The sequence below is a fragment of the Abramis brama genome (genome assembly GCF_963993115.1).
Source record: "Abramis brama genome assembly, chromosome: 4".
Lineage (NCBI taxonomy): Eukaryota > Metazoa > Chordata > Actinopteri > Cypriniformes > Leuciscidae > Abramis > Abramis brama.
The window spans coordinates 46,756,684-46,777,184 of NC_139966.1; the positions used below are offsets into that span (position 1 = coordinate 46,756,684).

Sequence of the window (20,501 nt, forward strand, 5' to 3'; positions counted from 1 at the left end):
AATCACAATACACTTATTGTGATGCAAGTTTCTTTTTTTTCATTCAAGTTTTTTTATTTATTTTTTATAATCCTTTCTAATGATTTATATTCATAGGCTGCCTGATTATATTCATAATCTCACAAAATCATGTGGATCGTTTGGACGTCACTAGTCTAGTGGTGATGGGTATTACAGTCTGATTGGACCAGTCGTTTCGAGTGCTGTGGCTACTAAAATTAGGTTTGACCAGTAAAAAAAAAAGAAAATCTTTCATTTACAATATACACTCTGCTTAATTGCCTTTTTTAATTGAAGGTGCATATTTTACAGTCATTCAAACAACTGTAGAGTGAAGGGTGTACGTTTTTACTTTATACAGTTTTAAATTTTAAACAATAACTATGCTAAAACATACTCTATTTCTTTCTCTAGGCCCATTTTGTTGGATCATTAATAATTAGGCAACAAAAAATAATGCAAATGAGGCAAATAAAAAATTAGGCAATGTTTAAAAATTTAGTCTCACTTCAACTTGGCAGTTATGCTGTAATAATAAATAGTTACACACAAAAATAAGTGGTTCTAATGAATATAATTTTAAACAGGGAGCCCTCATAGTCCAAGAGCCTTGTTTAATAGGCCTTGTGTAGGCAATGGGACACATATATTACAGCATTAATAAACATTTGTTTTCATTGTTAATGGGTTTTCTGAACCCCCCCGGGGTTCTGGTAGTCAAGGGCCCCTGGGCACTGGCCTCATACAGTAGGCCTGTTCAGTAATCCATCCCTGCACAGAACAGATATATTTCAATGTCTGTCTGTCTTCTCTCCATTTCATTTCCAGGCCTTCCAAAAGTCCAGGCATTGGCCAGACTCAAGTGTGTGAGGTATGATTGCGTACTGCTGCAGTAATACTCGGCTCCTGATTTGATCACTTGGAACCATAAAAGGAGCAAATTGCTCTTTCTGTGCTGGCGTATCACTTTCCAACCTGTCTGATTCAAACAGGCCTTATCTCTAATGCACCTTGCTTTTGATTTCAAGACATTTTATTCCTACTAAATGCCATCACTGCAGCTTATCCACCTTAACCAGCAAGACTTCCTTGATCAACCAGATTCACCAAGATAAGTTTTGGCTATGCCATGCTGGTCCACCATCTAGATCAGTGGTTCTCAACCTCTCCTGCAGGGACCCCCTGACAGGCCATGTTTCTGTTTTAACCCTGAAATGGCACACCTGATTCAATTAATGAGTAGTTATTAGAGCAGGAAGAGTAGGAATTCATCAATTAATCAATTAGTCAACTACTCATTAAGCCTTTAATTAATTGAATCAGGTGTGCCATTTCAGGGTTAAAACAGAAACATGGCCTGTCAGGGGGTCCCTGCAGGAGAGGTTGAGAACCACTGATCTAGATAAACTTTTGATTTAATAATAGATATAATTTTGCAGTTATGTTTACAATCTTTAAATAGATTTCACAGTATTTCATATTATTTTTGCCCACTGAGTGTTTCTACATAATTTTGACTTCCATGGCTGTAACTGTTAAAATGATAGTGTCTGACTCATGGCGTCCTGCTGACTTTGGCATATTGAGAGCTGGGAGATTTTTTTTTTTTTTTTTTTTTTTTTTTTTTTTTTAAGTGTTAGAAATCAGAGCCAGCTGAGTAAGGAAACAAGTGAGCAATTATGAGCTCTAATATATGATCCGTCGGGAACGGTGGCTAAATATTTGGCAGTGTGACTGTGAATGATCTGTAGCGTTGCCACTTTCCTAAGTTGATGAGGCTTTTACACTGAACAGTTTTGACTTTTATTCTCGGGGACTCCTGTCCTGTATTTCAGTCAATGTGTAGATGCCAGTGATAAAGTTTCTCTAATGCAGCCTGGTGCAAGTCTCCTAAAAGACAAGTTTCTTGTCCTCATAGATTTCAAGGTTATCTCAGTAAAGTGCTCACAAACCTTTAATGTTTCATTGATTTGAGGCTTTTATAATGTCCTTGCCACCATTTTATAAAGTGAAAATCAGACTTGCATGGAGGTCTCTTGGATATTGGTTGGTTCTGGCTGGCCAAAGATTCTCAATCAAGTGAATTTCATTAGTGTGCTCTCTGAGCCTGTCATCGTTAAAATGAAGAGTTTTGGTTCTCATTGAAAGTAGCTCTGTACTTCTTGGCTTTAAGATAAAGGTGGTATCAGACCTCATCATCTGTTGTAGGGAAGACTGGGGCTAGTTGTCACACTTCCAAGGGTGGGTTTCGAAGTCTATTTCCTTTATAGACACGTGTTTAAAAAAAAAAAAAAAAAATCATTATGGCATTATGTGAACATCTACCCTAATAAAATGTCCAATCTGACTTTTGTGAAACAGAACACTATCACAGTTTGGTATAATATGATTGTTCTTCGGACTGGCAGACACGGTGTTCACCTGACATCAGTTGGTACGTTTCATGTTTTAAACAGGATTATGGTCAAAATTGACTTGACAAATATCGTCCGTGTGTGCTTTTTTTTTTTTTTATCACCGCTTCTAGCATGCTGAGAGTGTGTGCATATGGCAAATATTTTCCCATTGTGGCCCACAGGACTGCCTAGCCAATCATGCGTGCCATTTTTCACGGTTAGTGCACCTGATCTGAACTTCTTGTAAATGTGCTCGGTTCTATTTCAAAGGGAAATTAAATTATAGAACCGTCCACCAGAATGCTGGTCCATGTTAAATCTAGGAAGATGCTCTGAATGAGTACCCTTCACCTTAATTGATTGTAAGAACAGCTTCGCTCAGCTGTGGTTAATAGGATTGTTTGAATCATATTGGAAGTCAGATTGCATCCTAAGTTCAAAGTAAAGGCGTGCTGGACTAAAGTTGAGATTGCTCCCTTTTGTTCACTCCCCACACAGAACTATATACAGACATTTGAAGACACAAAATATATTAAATACAAATAACCAAAAAGGAATGTTTAAATGCGTTCTGCAAGTGAACGACGCCTCGTGGTGCCATCCCAAAGAGGCACAAAATCATTCTCACTGACCTTTTCCTGGACTGTTCCCTGCTGGTGGAATGACCTGCCTATCTCAATTCGTGCAGCTGAGTCTTAAGCCATTTTCAAAAAATAGACGCACATTTTTCGCCAGCACCTGACCAATTAATACTAGCACTTGTCTGCTAAATTATTAAATGTAAATGACAAAGCAGGTGGTAAGCTGAAATTTAAGACATATTTTTGAACATTTTCCATGGGTGTCATTCATTCTTAAAAATCCCTCTCAGCATAACTAGATTGATTTAACTGATAATAGGTTGAAATTTTGATGAGCACTAAACCGCTAGGACTGTTCAGTGAGCAAATGCAGCTCTTTTATTCAAAAGATGGGGTAATGACCAAACGTAATCAGCCAAAGAGAGGAAATGCACTACTGTTTAATTTATTTTTACCTTTGCCAGGATTTGTACTCATTAAGATTAGGGATGCCCCGATCAGTCGGCCACAGATCGGTATCGGCTGATAATTACATACATTATATGAGACACTTTTTTGAACCGGTCGCAATTTAATGACGTAAAACCATAAAAAGTCGCCCTCGATGCACATGTAAACAGAATACAGATGAAGCTTTTGCGCCACATTCTTCATTTTCACTATGCATAACATTAGTAAACCATTGTTAAAACACATCTTTATTTAGAGCATTAAATCCTCAGTGACATGACATGCTGCTTGGCTAAAACTATAGGACCCGCGATAATGTTTTCCAATTTGAGATACAGTATCATGACAAAATTTGCCCCAGGTGCAGTAGACATGACTGTGAACAAATCCAAACATGATTTTTATGAACTGTCATTTATACTTTCTAATAGTCATCAGGTAACTCAATAAAAACAAAATAAATCCTTAAATTGCATTACTTTTTCTGGGGTTTTCTTAGTAGTGTTGTAACATAAGAACCTCCGAACATGATCAAAATCTATTTTCTTTCAAAATGGAAAGTTTTTCTATCAAATGAGTACTTGGTGATACATTCTAAAGCTTCTTTTGTGGCATGACATACTATCTTAACCTCCCCCCACCCCAAAAAAACAATTGCTGTCATGTCATTCCATTTTTTGTGTGTGTGTGTGTGTTCTAAGAAAATAAATACATACGGATTTCCATTTATGTAAGCAGTTGGATGCGAGAGATGTATATATTTTTTATGTCATGTTCACACTGGTTTGTCTCTCTCTAACCCCTGTAGTCATCGATGTATTCATCTGCAAGTATGTGGTACAATAACATGAACTAACAACAGGTCTATTGTGATTATAAATGTATATTTTTAGACCCACCAGCAACAGAGGTGTTCTCTTTCCCTCTTCACACCGCAGAAGATGTCTGCAGCAGAAACGCTTTATATTCTGGCAAATCATCACATTTACATCTTCACATCTTTTATATCTTCAGTACGATATTTGGGGCTTATATCTTATAAGAAAAAATCTGATGAAATGTAGCATCGTTGTGTGGTTTTAATTTGACACAAAATAAAATCGAGACATCTGAGGTGCTTGTAATTTTTCTTACTCCCCAGTGGCGCTTGAGCCGCATCACACTCCATTAGGCAGGTTATGTCGAATCGATATATTGGCACAAAGGCCGAAGACAGATCGTGGCGATGACATGATCCTCAGAGGAATGATTGTGTTTACTGCGGCAGACGAAACTAGTGGCCTACAGGGCATCGTGTCTCAAAGACAGTGTGCCACATGAAGATGTAATGTCTTTGAGAGGACAGCATATTTCCCAAGCTAGAGATACTGCCGTCTGTGCTAGCTTTATATATAAGTCATGTGATGCTTTTATAGTAGTAGTGTTGTCTGAAGAAAGCAGGCTGCTGTCTAGACGTTCATGTTATCCTCTGGTAGACACTGGCAGCCAAAGTATGACGTATTTTTGTTTTAGAGTTCTTGAGGTAAAATATACTGTATATTTATTTTATTGGTTGATATTAATTGCCTAATTGAAAAAAAATAAGTAGGACACACGAGCATGTACATTTAGATCTAATGCTCACGTAAAGCTGACCTTTAAAAAAACGAAAACAAATTTAACACTTTTCAGTGTCTTAAATTGATTTTTCATACAGTGCATTATAATGCTGTGATGTCTAAATTTACTTTAAAATAATTGATTTTTAGATTTTATTTATTTAGAATTTTTTTTGTGAAATTTTTATATCCACCATTTATTAGTTATATCAGTCATAACATGGAGTATCACCAAACATTTATTTGTCCAAAAAAATTGTCTTTTTGTGATTGGTAGGCACATTTGTCTACATTTCAGAGATGCAGACAGTCTGTAGACAGTCAGAGAGAGTCTCACATCTCAGTTGAGACGTGGCCTGCAAAAATGAATCTACATTTGGATAGTGACGACAGTCTGGGTACAGTGTGAACGACCTACGAATGGGAGAAAATGTTAACTGTCACTCAACAAAATGGCACTTTTGGCAATTGGAGTCTTTCCCAAAGAGCTTAAGGAGGCTTCATGCACAATAAAACAATTTTAATCAAAGGCTTCTGCATGTTGTGGAGCACTTTGAGTCTGCTGTGTGCAAGGGCACGTAAGGTAATGAACAACGGCAAGCATATTTATTCAATCCAGCCGTATACAGAATTTACTCTCATCAGTTCCTCTGGAGGACATTGCAAAAATTGGTCAATTTAAATAATCACAATCATTTCTTTCTACCTTCATTCTTGGAAGTCTTGTGTTGTGTAAGGGGCTGTTCACACAGTTTTACAAGGTTAAAATGCTGTCTTGGTAAAAAAAAAAAAAAAAACCCTTCGATACTGACTCCTGCAATTTTTTTTAGCCTGTAAAAGTGCCAAATTCCATGCTGAATTTTGTGTTGTCACTAACAGGCTTGAGGAAAACAATCAACTTCATTTGAAGTCATGTCACGTACATTAATAATGTGGACATGTCTGTCAAGCCTGGTGGAAGATTTCTCCCTCTGTCAGGAATGACACATGGGGGGTGCCTAGGGAATGTGAGTGCCTAAAGGATGTGTTGTAGAAGCACAGTGCTGGCAGTTGTTTGATGGCGGTTGAAAAGGTTGACTGGTTCAGGGGACAGAACTGGCATCTGAGACCCCGAGGTCAGCCTGGGTCAGCCGAGATGTCCAAAGCAGGATTTGGACACTTTCACTTGATGACGTTGCTTTTGGGAATGCTGTTTGTGACATGCTGAATCTGTGCTTTGATCCGAATGTGATTTTTAGCAGTCTGTGTCACTCTCTCCCCTCATGTTTTATTCAGAGTCGTCACCATCTGCATGCTCCCTCTCAGTCTTTTTTCCACATTCATCTTTAAAATGAGTTTCTACATGAACACTTCTCACGTGACTGCTATCAATAAGGGATTCCCACCATTAAATGAATCCAATGTTGTTTACCGGATATATTTGGCTCTCTCAGACTCTGTTAGGCAGGCTGTGCATTGTGTCAGGTTTCCTGATTTGAATTCTGAATCAGATTTGATATTGTTTAATTCCATTTGTGTTACATAAATAAATAAAAAATAATTTTATTATTAATAGTAGTAGATTATATTTAAATGATTTCATATATAATTATATTTTATATAATTACTGCTGCTGTTGTTATATTTGTTGCATATGTCATTGTTGTATATATAAAATGTTTGAAACCAATTAAAAGGTACAGTAGCTCTTGAGAATTTTAGAATCATTATAAGGTCATTCACATGAAGAGTACTGTTAATCACAAAACGCATATTATACCCATATTTTGTCCATTCTTTATTCTATTGTGGAAGTTAAGGGGATGAGACTTACCCTTTCTGGGTGATTGTAGTTTTGAGAAGTTTAGCTTTGTGTTGGAGGCCACCTCCCTGTCATTGCTGTGTAGTTCTATGCGTGACTTCCTCTATGGCCCTGTTTTTACACCTGGTATTTTGATGCATTTTGGTGGATCAGATCATACGTGGATTACGCTAATTACAGGTGTAAACAGGGTTTTAAACGTTTTGAGCTTCCAGTAGTCGAAAACGCATTTGACCAGATTGCTTTCGTAGTGTAAACGCTCATGTGGTTGAATGCATTCAAACAACCACAAAAGACTGCCTGTCACTGACCTAATGTGTAAACATTATGGGTAGCACGCCAGCCAGACGGGATTTAAACTTTGTCAGCTGAAGACCCAAGTTTGGTTTGAAGACAAAAAATGTACCAAGCACAATGTTCTCTCACCATTCCTGATTTCTAAAACGCACTCACCTCGTTTGCCGTGGTCTTGCGGGTGTCAGAGCAGAATGAAAGCTGATGCCTTCTGTATGTTTTTCCGTTGTCTCCGTGCACGTTCAAATTGCACATTGCAAATTGCAAAATCTTATTTTGTCCATTAGATTGAAAGATCTGGGAAAAAAAACAAAAAAACATACATTTACCTGCCCATAGACCCTCACCTTGAAGAAATAAGGACAGAAGTGGTCGAAAGTGGACAAAAAAGACCGATTAAAACGCCAGGTGTAAACGGTTATGTGTCTGCCGCGTCTATTTGTGATCCGATTGACCAAAATGCATCTTAATACCAGGTGTAAACAAGGCCTAAGTCTGTCAGTCGGTTTGAGCGAGCAGACTAGACAGGTCACACAGATGGGCCAGGCACTCATGCATTTTCTCCCCAATGATTAAAAAAAAATGTCCCACTCGTTTTCATTGATGTTTGACTAGCTCTTAAGTGGTCTTTGACTATATTCTGACACCAATCGGTGTGGATACATCAGGATCTGGCTGGTTAACACTGCCCAACACTTAAAGTAGTATGTTTTATCAGTTACCACAAGCCAAATGAATGACTGCATGGGAATCATCTACAGTACCTCTTTGACATGAAGTTTGTGTATTAACTGCTGCAGATTCACACCAGAGCTTTTATTTAACGTTTTATTTTATTTTCACCTTTCTTTTCTCAATCTGATCTCCAAACTGTGTTAGTGAGCTGGAAGATTCTATATCTGGCTATAAAGCACAAGAAGTTGAGTCAGCTACTATCTACAATTGTTATTTTCCATACATAGGTCATTTGTTGATCATATACTGTATGTGGTACTTTATTAGCCTTTCAATGTTTTCTGTTAATCAAATACATAATTACCTTGAAAGTGGATTTAGCCTTCCATGTATGAAGAGGGGAGACCCACACTTGAATTAAATGATTTAATGATGTTTTTCTTTCCTCTACTCCAATAGCGCTATAGAACTCCCAGTTGAGGGTGGGAAGGTCACAGTTTTGTTCTGCCCACTGTTTTTTTATGTTGAATGAAGGATGGTGTCAGCCCATAAGGCTTTGGCTAACATTAACCATCTGGGCGTGAAATGAATCAGAGGGCGGATGTGAAAGAGTAAGTCCTTCGATCTTTGTTCTTCTGCTCGCTCTTGACAGCAGTGCTATACTTAAAGATGCATATTTTCATCCTTGTTTTTTGCTTTTGATTATTCTTGTCATTCTGGTGCTGTTTACCAGCTTCTTAACAACATTCATTGAGAGAGTTCCCTTCAGTCAGAGTTATTTGATGGGCTTGTTTGATCGCCCCTGGGTTTACCAACCATCTCGACCAAAAATAATCAACCATTGTGAGGTTCCCCCTAATCTCATGTTGACGTCAGGCTCGGAAAGGATCTGATGCAAAGGATTAAGTATGTACTAAGTTAATGACAATGTCAATGGAGGTCTTGGGATGTTTCACATCTTGGCGAGCATTTAGGCCTGACCTTTAAACCCTTCCATTAGCTGATTCATGCTCGGGCCTGCACTCTAAAATGCTTCTGTTCTTGTAATAACAGTACATCAGGGCTGTCATGATGGAAGATTGAGGTAGGCAAGCTAAGGCTTTCAATTTGTTCAAGCCATAAGCTCCATATTCACAGTTATAGTGGAGACATTGTGAATAAGTAAATAACATTCCTATCTATTCTGAGATGGGGGAGGCACATTCATACAGGTTAACTGCTTGGATTACCATGCTTATGTAATCATTGATCCTCCTTTTGAGGATGGACCCTGCAACCATCCAGGTGCCCATTATTAGCAAATTGGTCAAGTGTAGGTTTCTTCACTCTGAGCAGAAATCCCATCTCGAATGAGGAAGAGTCTAGAGCTGAAGGTATGAAAATAGACCTTCTGTACTTTGTGGAACTTGCTAAGGGCGGAATAAATATAGACTTTGCAGACGTGATAAATTAGTAAAGGAAGAGCTTCACTCAACCATGAGAGGGAGACTGTGGGCATTGGGAAAGAAGGCTGAGCATTCAAAAAGACTGAATTCTCATTTGTGTGGGTTGGTTTGTTTGTAAAGGTGTGAAGCACTTGACTCAGCAATCCTGCGTGACTTCTGAATGCCTCAGTTCAAATAACTGTGAAAACACAAACGTTTAACCTGTCATCCTCCTGCCTCTACTGAGAGGCTGTTTCAACCATCTGAAGCATTTGCTCATAGCAGATGTAGTGTCTGGACAGCCTTTTTTTTCTGCCCAGGCAATGGATTTGCTTCCAAAGAGGAGCTACCATATTGCAACAAACTGGCACAGCCCTGGTTCCAGAAAAAGCCTCAGGCAGTTCACGCTCAAATGGTTGTACAAGTGAGGACTTTAAGAAGTTCTGCCTGGATTGCTCATACGCATACACTTTCAGTCTGCCTGTCACTGCTGAGGTAGTTCACTTTTAACAATGAAAATTTTGTCATTTACTCACTCTCAATTTCAAACCTGTATGACTTTCTATGGAATAAAAATGTGAATTTTTGAAGAATGTCCTGGCCTCTCTGTTTTTCATGACATGAATGAGGACTTGGTCTGTAATAGAAACATCATAAAAGCTGTCAGATCAGATTTGTATTAAAAAAAAAAAAAAAAGCATTCACCATTCAGGCGAGACACTAATGTGAATAAATAACTTGAATAAACCATTTCATTCTGATTCAGAAGATTCATACACAAATTGGACATAGCTCTGTTTGTCACATTCATGAACAAAGTACTAAAGGTGGAACGACATGGTTTGTAATGACATGAGTATGAGTGAAAAAAATTAGTTTTCATTTTGGGTAAACTGTTCCTTTAAGGGAATTCATCATGCAGCCATTATGAATGACTCCCATTGCAGCTCTGCACATACCGCAGCATTTACCATACAAATGGAATTGAGCCAAAAAAGAAATAAGACACAAAGTTATATTTTGGGTGTGTGAGCTGGTCAGGAGAATAGGTGACTGCAGCAAATGCTTAGCTCAGAGTAGGTGCAGAGAAACTAAGAGCTTGGAACAGGCTCAGTGTTTAAAGCCTGGCTTTTACTGCAGTGGTTTATCTGAAAACAATCTCAGGAGAGGCTCACACCTGGAACATTGCCACAATCCTCATAACATACAAGCACAAACCATCACAAAATTATTACTCCTTGATGCTTCACATTACAGTTCTTATTCCAAAGTACCAGATGGAATATTATGAAATATAGCAAATTAGCCCTAATTACACCATCTCCTAGCCAGTTTTAATTACAATGCATGAATAGTAATAGTACTGCATTGTGAATTGCACATCTCCAATAAAGACAATCATTATTTTATAAAGGAACTCTCTTCATGCGGATTCATACGCCCCTGCTTGAGAATACTGCCTCTGTTCTGCAGTTTTGCAAAGAGCAGCTGCCCTGAATCCAAACTCAGTCTTCCAATTTGGATGGAGGATGTCTAATTACAGGTATGGCGACCACTGAGATAATTAAACACCCAACCCGCAAGCTAGATCGCATCTAGATTTTTGTATTTCCTGAAACAATAATGAATCTGTTGAATGTGCATTGATTGCCTCAGGTGGCTGACAGATTGGATAAACAAGTCTGGGTCTCAAAATTGTTAGAGCTGTGAATTCCCTTGATGCACCATTCCCTGATGAGAAAGCATGTGTCTGCTCATCAATGTTTGAGGATATTTGAGAATCATGCAGTAAGCTCTAGTACAACTGTAAATGGGCTGTCAATATGTGATCATATAATGTTATTAATTACAATAAAAGCATTCAAAATAATAGTAATAATAATAAATGTATTTTTTTTCTTAGAATGGCAGCAGAAATGTAACCGGAAACAATGGGAACTTAATGGGAATATCTCCTGTGCAAACCGATACTTGACATGTCTAGACCATGTGTGTTTACCGCTGGATGATGGCTCCGCTCTGCCCCTGTTTTTCTCCTTTCTCTCCCTCCTTCCAAAACCTCAGACAAACCAAATAATGCATATGTAATCCTTAACGTGTGAAAACCTGGCTATAGCTGTTAAATGAAAATCACAACATAAGAAAAGGAGTGATTCAACGGGGTGGGATTAAACCTCCATGTGCTTGTGCGTATGACAAACCTCAGACAAAGAAAGCCCCCTGCTGCGTTGCACAAAAGAAAAGGCTCAACACCACGGAAAAGACGCTTGCATGTGACAAGTGAGCCTTCTGTGAAGTGTTTTATTCTCCCATGATGTTTTAGACCTTGATGATCTACCTCAGCCATCCAATCACAGTGAGAATTGGCAATAAAAAAAATGGGTGATTCCATAAGTTCAAGAATCACAGGGTGTTTTTGACGTGATAGTCCATCTACAGTGCTGGGATGAAAAGTACATGAAGGTTAGAACAGACATTGAGCATTTTACCCAATGTCAAGGCGGTAGGATGACATCAGCACAATAGGAATAAGGTCTCAGGAGTTGTGTTATCACCCTGGGGGTGACATGTCACCCACCCCTTCTGAATGAAATGCGTTACTGACACACGCCTGGGTGTCATTGTTGGCAAACAGCTCAATTAACAAGTCCTCTTGCCCCATTAATACTATTAGCCGCTGATCCAGGCAGCACCGGCTGGCTAGGCTGGTGTTGGCGGTGAATTGGAGATTGCTGTAATCCTCTCAGCTTTTTGTCAGTGCCACGGCAACCACAGTGCCCCTTCTATCTTGTGGAATTATCGCTTTTGTCTTGCAATGGAATTGCTAGAGAGACCCTTGAGGATTTCCATCCACACCCCACTCGTGCACAACTGCTTTGTTTGTCATTCTTACGATGATAAACCCTCATGCTTATTCTAAAGGCAGACAAACTCCCCACCCCTGTTCCCACTCTGAAATGAGACAGTCATAGCCCAAGGATTCCTCGCCTTGCTGCTGGTTCCTTTGAACTTTGTGTTTTTGTCACTTCCCTGTGTGTTCCCCCCTCCCTTCTCTCCTTCTCCCTCCTCACTCTTTCTCACCTACATGTGCGTGCACACTTGCACAAAGACCCATTCAGCTGTTTGCCGAGGACCATTCCACGCGCGGTTTTCTTAAAGGAGACCAGTGCACCAGAGAAGACTGATATTTGACCCCTCTTCTCCAGCTGACTGCTATCCGTCGCTTCCCCCCTGCAACTCCCTACCCCTCCTTCTCTCCCTCTCCGCCTCTGTTTTGCTCTTTCTCTCTTTCTGAGATCTCTCGGAGCCGTGCTCTTTGTGAAACAGAACACAAACCTTCACACGCTGGCGGAGTGCAGCGGTCTGCGCCTGTGTCAGGGGGACTGCACACGGTGGGTAGGCATGGATCGGTTCCTTGGCTTCGTCAAGCAGATCCGGAGGTCCAGGAGACGCAAGGGCAAAAAGTACCGTCCGGAAGAGGATTATCATGAGGGTTATGAGGACGTCTATTACTATGCTTCCGAGCACCTGCACCGTAAGTGATTCCACTTGCTGGCTGGGGGGTATTAGAGCTTGGATATCAGTCATTGTTTTACTATTGCATAAATCACTAGCCTAGGGCAGACATCATGAGCATCTCCGGTTTGAGGGATGAATGAATGGTTTATCTGTAGACCGTAAACTCCTGGAGGGGACTTAAGCTTGCTGCAGTTGAGGTTCCTTGTCAGTGTGAGTGTTTATAAGGGTATTAGGGGTGTGTTTACCTCACTACCCTTGTCTGATGGATGGCCTCAGTCGGTCACCATTTGTTTCTATTGATTTAGAATGTGTTTAATGCTGTGTTGGCCGTTAAATGTGCACTAGAGTGGACATTTATGACCATACTGGTGTACATTGCTGAGCTGCTGCTGTTTGAGTGCTACTTGGTGTGTTTGGATGGCACACTGCCCTTTAATCGCAGGTGAGAAGTTCGAGTGTGTGCCTGTGTGTGTTTGTGTAACGGGGCATCGTTTTCAACAGCATAGCGGTCTCAGGTGGCTGTGGTGCCAGGTTTCAAAAACACCACTGACTAGCATCTTTCCCAACCTTTGTTCTGCCTTTGTTTAAAATGAGTTGTACACAATACCGGTAGTGGTCTTCTTGGATCAAGCTATCTTTTGTTTCAATTCAAGTTGTTTCAGAGTTTGTATACAGAATGCAGGTTCCCGTTCATGAGATGCCCTGGGGCAGCATGGGTAATGACAGGGAAGAGAGGAGCTGGGAGTCCTGTAATCCTCATTCCACAGCTCTCCTGGTGAATGACGGACTGTCTAAGAGTGATTGAATGCAGGTGTTAGCAAAGCTTTGTTGTTGCATTGTCTTTTGTATTACTGTGTTGTTGTTGTTTTTGTTGTTGTTTTTTTAGGGTTTTTTTATATGCACTTTGTATGAAAGCTTTGAAGCAATCAAAGGAAGATGATCAGGATTCAAAATTGAGATAGTGTCTAAGTTTCTACAGTATGCTAACGTTGCTTGAACCTTGTTTCAGTGTGACTGCATCAGGGTGTGTCTACATTTGAGGGACCAAAATGTCCCAACAAGGGTAGTATAACCTGATACCACCAGACCACCAGACAAGGGTCCCCAAATGGGTTAATAAAAATACTGTAATGACACATGATTTCTGTGTTTAGTGGTTAAATTAGGGGACAGAAACCATCATTAGCTTAGCATAAAAACAATAGAAGTGAATGGAAAGTCTCCATCATGGTAAAAAAAAAAAAAATGTGTTTACAGTGCTGAATCAGTGGGGGCATGTTAGTCAGACAAAGCAATGCCCAAGATACTTACTCATCACCATTAGCAATAGTGATGTAGTCATCACCGCCATGCATGAAAGCGCTGATTTGCACAAACAACCTTTCTGAGAATTTAAACCTGCAGAACTGTGGTGTTCTCAGACGTTGCTAGCATGAATTGAGGATGACTGGTGGAATTAATTGTGCGACTGAAACCATGTTTCATCTGTTTTTGATCAGCGATTTGTGATGATTGTGATGTCAGCTGAATGCTGCAACCTGTTCGCTTAATGACTTCTTTCTTTCAAGCGTTATTTTTAATGTCAGGTTTTCACTTTGATATGCAGTAGCAAAGCGCTCTGTACGAAACATAGAATTAAACACCTAATTGGCCCAGCTGGAGTCCGACTGAGTCATTCAGAGGAAGTGAAGGAATAAATGCCATTTGGAATATTTTTAGATTAGTGGGAAATGTAGAGATGCCACTTACATTTTCTGTTTGGCCTAATGCTTCAGGTGTGCGTTAAATGTAATTAGACTTTAAGCTAGCAATGCTGCTTTTAAAACATAATGGCAGCTTGGCGTGCACAAAGGGATCAACTGCTAATTAACCCATAGCAAAACCCTGGGAATGTCACGCGTGTGCTCCCCGAGCCCAACCACGTCCCCCTTCGATTTGCCTGGGTACCTTGTTTCGCCTCACTCTTGCCTCTCTTCATCATTTTTGCCTTCATGTATAATTCACGGTCAGGTTTTAGTGTGTCCATTCTCGTTCATTTATCAAATTCTCCCTCGTGTGGCCTGCTGTCATTCCTTCTATGATACACTTGATTTTTATACTTGTGGGCTCACTGCAGGACCCACACTTTGGGGGAGGACTATGTTCTGATAAATTGATCATATCACCATAACAAAGAGTAGTGGAAAGATAGAATATGTTTGTTTGATTTATTCAGGGACTGTAGGACATTCTGGTGGAGGTGACCGAATGTAATGTTTCATTTATTTGCAGTGGAAATATGGCTATGGTTTTTCAGTTCTCTTTTATTGGCTAAATGCAGTTGCCTTCACAGACAGTTTGGCTATAAAACCGAACTGACTTCTTTTACATTCGCCTATTCCTTCACATTTCAAGAGTGAGATTGGCTAATCTGTAACATACAGAACCTTATGCTGGTCCAATTCAAAAGTCACACATGTTAGTAAATCTGGTTGTCAATCTGAAAGACTGACTATGAACGTAGTCTGTGAGACTTCAAACCATCATTCCATTATAGTTCCTACATTTGCATCTTTGTGTAAAATTGAAATTTGTACTCTTTTATTTATTAACTTACAAACGGCTTTCAACAAGATAAAGCAAAACTTGCAACCCCATTTTTCTGCAAACTGGTATCGTCTTGAGCATACTAGTATAAAAAAATACTATTTTAAATGCTGAATATTTTTCTTGTAGAGAGACTCCCTAAATGAAACATTAGCTGCCTTATTTTAGCTCAGGGCAAGTGTCCTTTCCCTGCTGCGAGGTTCCCAGAAACCTAATGCACAGCATCCATTTTGCTTATTTGTTTTCTCCTGTTCACAGGAGTAGACTCAAGTATCACTGAAGTACCAATTGTTTTAAAATGCAAATAATCATAGCACCAGTCGTAAAACTGTATAAATAAATATGTTTTTGTAATATTTCATCATGCATAACTTGATCTGCCCCTGAAGTGACATTGTTATCTTTATCTGACAACCCTCTTATTTTTCAATCCCTCCCTGCTAAATATCTGTCATACTATTCCGGATTCATTAATTGGAGTGTAGGAATTTATCCTTTAAGCAATTAGTTTTATTTATTTTGAAATCATGTTTCAGCTAGAAACATGTCACATTACGGAAGTAAAATTGCTTGCGAATGCTCTTTTGAGTAGAGTTTAATATCACCCTGTGTTTTTGTTGGTGGCATTTGTTACACATTATGGTATTTGTCTGAGATAGTTTGCCTCATCCCTATACATAACATGACTTTATTTTGTGCTATAGTCCAGGATAATAAATGAATAGCTGGGCACAGGTTAATTTACAGAAATATGACACTATGTGTGCAAAATAGTTGTCATTGCTATGTTACATTTTTGCGTGTAATATAGACTAAAGTGGCAAATACCTGCATTTGTCTGATAAAGAGGAAATACCTCTTGTGTGATTAGCGATTTTTGTTGGATTCTTCATGACAGCCACCAAGGCTGCCAGAATGACAGAATACATTTGGTTCCCAAAAAGAAAGTGGCAGCACTTCTAAGAGATTTCTCAAAGGAGCTGGGAGCTAAATCAAGGATCTGCCTTATATCAAAGCAGAGATTCCTCTAGTAGGTCACATGAAACCCTGAAGGAAAAATAAATGCATATGAAATCATCATTTTGACAGTAAAGTAAAACAAAATGTTTCCCTCTGATAAAATGCTAATTTGTTTTGTCCAAACTATAATCAAACACCTCCCTTTCTTTTCCCCCCTAATATTGGCAGATAGTAGAAAGCCAACAAAATATTTCTTTCACTGTTTATCTAAATGCAATGTCATCTACTGTCCCTTCAACCACTTAACAATTTGTGTGTTGCAAAATTTTGCTTTCCAAAGACACGTTCAAGCAAACACAAATTAAAATCTGCCCATAGCCCTCTCAAAATCCTTCTGGAAAGATGGCAGCGTTTCTTGAAATATGGTTATGGGAACGTCTGTTGCGCAGCGGCAGCTGTTTTAGGCCCGTAGTTGCTAAAGAAGGATGGAGTCTGATATTTTAACGAGCTGCTCACAGTTAGTAGGTGATAATGAAGCCTGCCAGTCCCTCCACAATCATCTCTCCTCCCCAGTCACCATTCACAGTCAGCTGATCTTTCTCTACGCATTAGCAATTATGCCAAAAAAGAGAGGGTTACCTAAGGCCTTCTGTTGAATAGCAGGAGGATACTGTCTCATCATTCTCATTTGGGATAAAATGAGATGAAAGTATTTGGCACACTTTCTGGATTCATCTTTTTTGTCTTCTGTTTTTAATTGCACGTCACATGGACTCTCTTGGTGTTATGATGACTGGATATTCTTCTCCACTTTCATTAACCACTTTGCACTGTTTGTCCTTGCACTGGATCAGGTCACAGTTAGTCATGGTCATCCTTTGCTATAAACTGCAATGTTTAAGTAACTGACAGTTTTTTTTTGTGAAGAACAAGATCTAAACCTTTTTTATACATTTATTTATTTTAACATTAGAGCTGTCAACGTTTAACGTGAAAGCATGCAATTAGTTTTAAAATGCTTAATGTGTTAAAATAATTTAACGCAAATAAAATACTGATGCACGTGCAATTGAAATTGCTTCAACGTGTTTTACGAAACGCAGTTAGATGATCTTCGAGGTCGTGAGCATATACAATTGCATATACATAGCAAATGATGACTAAATTAATGTGTTGAACAAGGTAAATGGTGTATTAATCTCATGATCATTTTATGGTGTGCGGTTAATCACACAAAATGGTGCGATTTAATCATGATTTAAAAAATGTTTTATCTATTGACAGCCATATTTAATATTCTTTGAAGGACAAAAGCACCCTGGGAACTCTTTTCCATTCAGTTAATTTTAAGTCTGATCTCTTGAATGTGTTTTGAGTTTCAGTTCATAAAACAGATCAGGGCTGCTTTTCCATTAACTAAATCAAATCAATATTTGGTGTGGCCACCCTTTGCGTTAAAACAACTTTTGTCCAGGTACTCTTTGACGTTTATTATGGAACCAGCCAGGATATTCTACAAAAAAAAAATGTATTTTATTTTTCTGTTCAAGAAATTGAAAAAGGTTTGGATCAGCACAATGATGAATGGCATAACTTTATTTTTTTGGATAAACCCTTTAAGCTTGTTTTAGCTGGGCATACAGCACATTCCATGACATGACATTCCACTGTGCAAGTTAACTCTTGAGCTCTTACACCAGCTAATTTGTCCATATTAGGAGATCTTCCCTTGTCCATCATTAGCTTTTCTCTTTGTTTTTGTAGCTAACGAGACTTTAGCTAACTTGTTTAGTGCTAAAAAAAAAAAAAAAAAACCTTGGCCTGTTTAGTGCTTCCTTGTTTTTTTTAATGCCTTCTCCTCACCTTATACTGTAGATGTTGCTGTTCTTTCTGCCCATGAACTTTAGGCCATCCCATCACATTCGGACTGTCATATCACGAAACTGCACTGATACTTCCTCCTCACACCGTGTACTGTAAGGCCACCTCATCCTCCCACTGGAAATGTCCTCGCTGAAAGCAAAAGCGTAACCTATTATCTCTCCCTTTTCTCTGCATGCGATGGAGCCTTCAGCATCAAAGAGGCATGATGAATTCTGATGTGTTGTGTAAGAGCCATTAAGGAATGCATTAAGCATTAATTTTCAATGACAGTACCGTATCATCCTCCCCATGAGTATCACACTCATCTCGGGGCGAGTCAAACGTGTGCCAGGCCTCTACAGTTATGGAATCTTTTTTTTTTTTTTTGAATTGAATTGATGGGGACACCTGAAAATGCCAGTTTAAATGACAACTAGTGCTAAGTAGAGTAAACAACAGCAATATTAACTCCATCTGGTAATGATATCTTAACCCCAGTGATCACGGCACTCTCCACTACAGATGGCAAAGTCCACTGAGAATTCATCCTCATTGTGTCAGATAAACTATCAAGTGTTATTGTTCAATTTATGGTCAGCAGCTTTGGTCAGTGCTTCTCTACAGCTCTGCTTGCAGCAAAAAATGTGAAGTAATCTAATCTAGTTGGTTTTCTACATGGGGGGAAGAGCCATGCTAACACTAGAAATATTTGTAATTAGGGATTCAAGCATGAAATGCTGAAACCCTATTGTAATTGTAAGGATTCGTAAAACGCATCGTGCAGGCCAAACCGTAAGGCCTAGAGACATGAAACCTGGCCAGATGGTAGGCCTCAGTTTGGGGACAACCTATCAGAGTATGACCCCGAATGGCCCATAGGTGGCGCTACAGCAACCAAAAGTTTGTCCCAGGATCAAGTGTCTTATACCGTTGGAATCCTTGGCTCAAGGCGGACAAAATGGCTATCTCTCTGGATGTAGGCAGGGGAAATTTTCTGCTATGTCGAATTTTGTCCAAAACCTACTTTTGCGAACTAGTCCCTGGTTTTAAAGGCCTTAATTGCTTGAACCCCGATAAATGCTGCTTGCAGCTTTAATTATATTTATATTTATTCTTTACAAAATAAGTTTTTTTTTTACAAAAAGAAAATATGCTACAAAGTGGAAATTATAGAGCTATATTGTAACACTATAAATTGATTTTCACACTTTTGCTGCAACCAATGAAAATCATTGCCGATTACTTTACTTGCCTGGTGAGTAATAAAAAGAGGGCAGAACCCCTATAAACTAAATAGGAGGACTCAAGCCATATCTAGGGATTATCACGATTATCAGAGAAAGGAATTACTTGGATTAAGACATGGCATGGGCAAACCTCGTCAATCTAGTTTACATGCTGCTTGGCATTATTTTTGATTAAATGCTAAGAAATGCGGTTTGTTTACTACCATTTTGTCAATGCTCACTTGTACCCATCGCACATCACAAAGAAATTAAATTTAAATGCAACAGGATTGTTTAACATTGCAGTTTTCGTTTGCCTGCTTAATGAGGTTCTAAGGGACCCAACCTCCTTAATTTTGTCAGAAACGTGCCTAAAATGTCTGTGCAAAACCGCAGTACTTAACATATTTTACCGTGATAATGTTGGTTCTAATTATGAGCATGATCTCTTGTAGGTTAAGGTTAACAATTACTGTATTCTGTTTACATGAACTGCTTAATCATATAATAAAGGTAAATGTCAGCATTTAGTACTTTTCTCATTTAAGGCATTTTCATTTATTTTTTGTTTTCTTTATACCTTTTTTTATTCTCCCTTTCCTCCTAATTTTAGAACATGTTTTTCTCTGTAATTTTTTTTAACTTTTAAAATTATTGAAAGCATTTAATATTTTTTTCTGTTATCTTAACGGTGTTATGCATTTTTCTTTGAATAGGAATTTGGACAGAATTGAATTAGGAATTTGTTGGCTTTCTCGAACACTTCATATAGGTTAGCTGTTTTTTTTTTTTTTTTTTTTTTGTGCTACTATGTTGCATTTAATGTAAAAAACGGTCCTAATGTGTATGTGTTTTGTAGCCTGGATGCCAGCCGAACTTAGCCCCGTCCGCAACGTGTTTTGGTTAGGTAAGTGACATTTGACTTGGATCCATGAGTGTGGCATCCTTCAGTATGTAGCTTTCAGTGAAATGGCTGTGCACATTCTATCACAGCTTTCATCATCAAGCGCTGGATCCTCCTAATGGTCCACTCTGCCTGCAGCCTCTCAGACATATATGGGATGCCTGGGAAGATCCCCTCCCCATCTTCCACTTTTGCACTCCCTTTCGCTTGATCAAACTCCTCTG

The 20,501-nt window shown here is 39.0% G+C and overlaps 1 protein-coding gene across 16 annotated transcripts in view; it reads left to right on the forward strand.

Annotated features, from left to right (window-relative positions):
* grip1 (glutamate receptor interacting protein 1) overlaps positions 1-20,501 on the forward strand; it is a 226,674-nt gene that overhangs the window by 76,738 nt on the left and 129,435 nt on the right. For 4 of the 16 annotated variants that reach the window (XM_084110707.1, XM_084110708.1, XM_084110715.1 and 1 more), the window contains exon 1: positions 12,524-12,754. The exons of 6 other annotated variants lie outside the window; for them this stretch is intronic. In XM_084110707.1, coding sequence (XP_083966833.1) covers positions 12,622-12,754 — 133 coding nt within the window. In that variant the 5' untranslated portion in view covers positions 12,524-12,621. Of the gene's footprint in view, positions 1-12,521; positions 12,755-20,501 lie in introns of those variants that run through there. 6 more of the 16 variants (XM_084110711.1, XM_084110712.1, XM_084110714.1 and 3 more) reach the window with 4 other exon arrangements.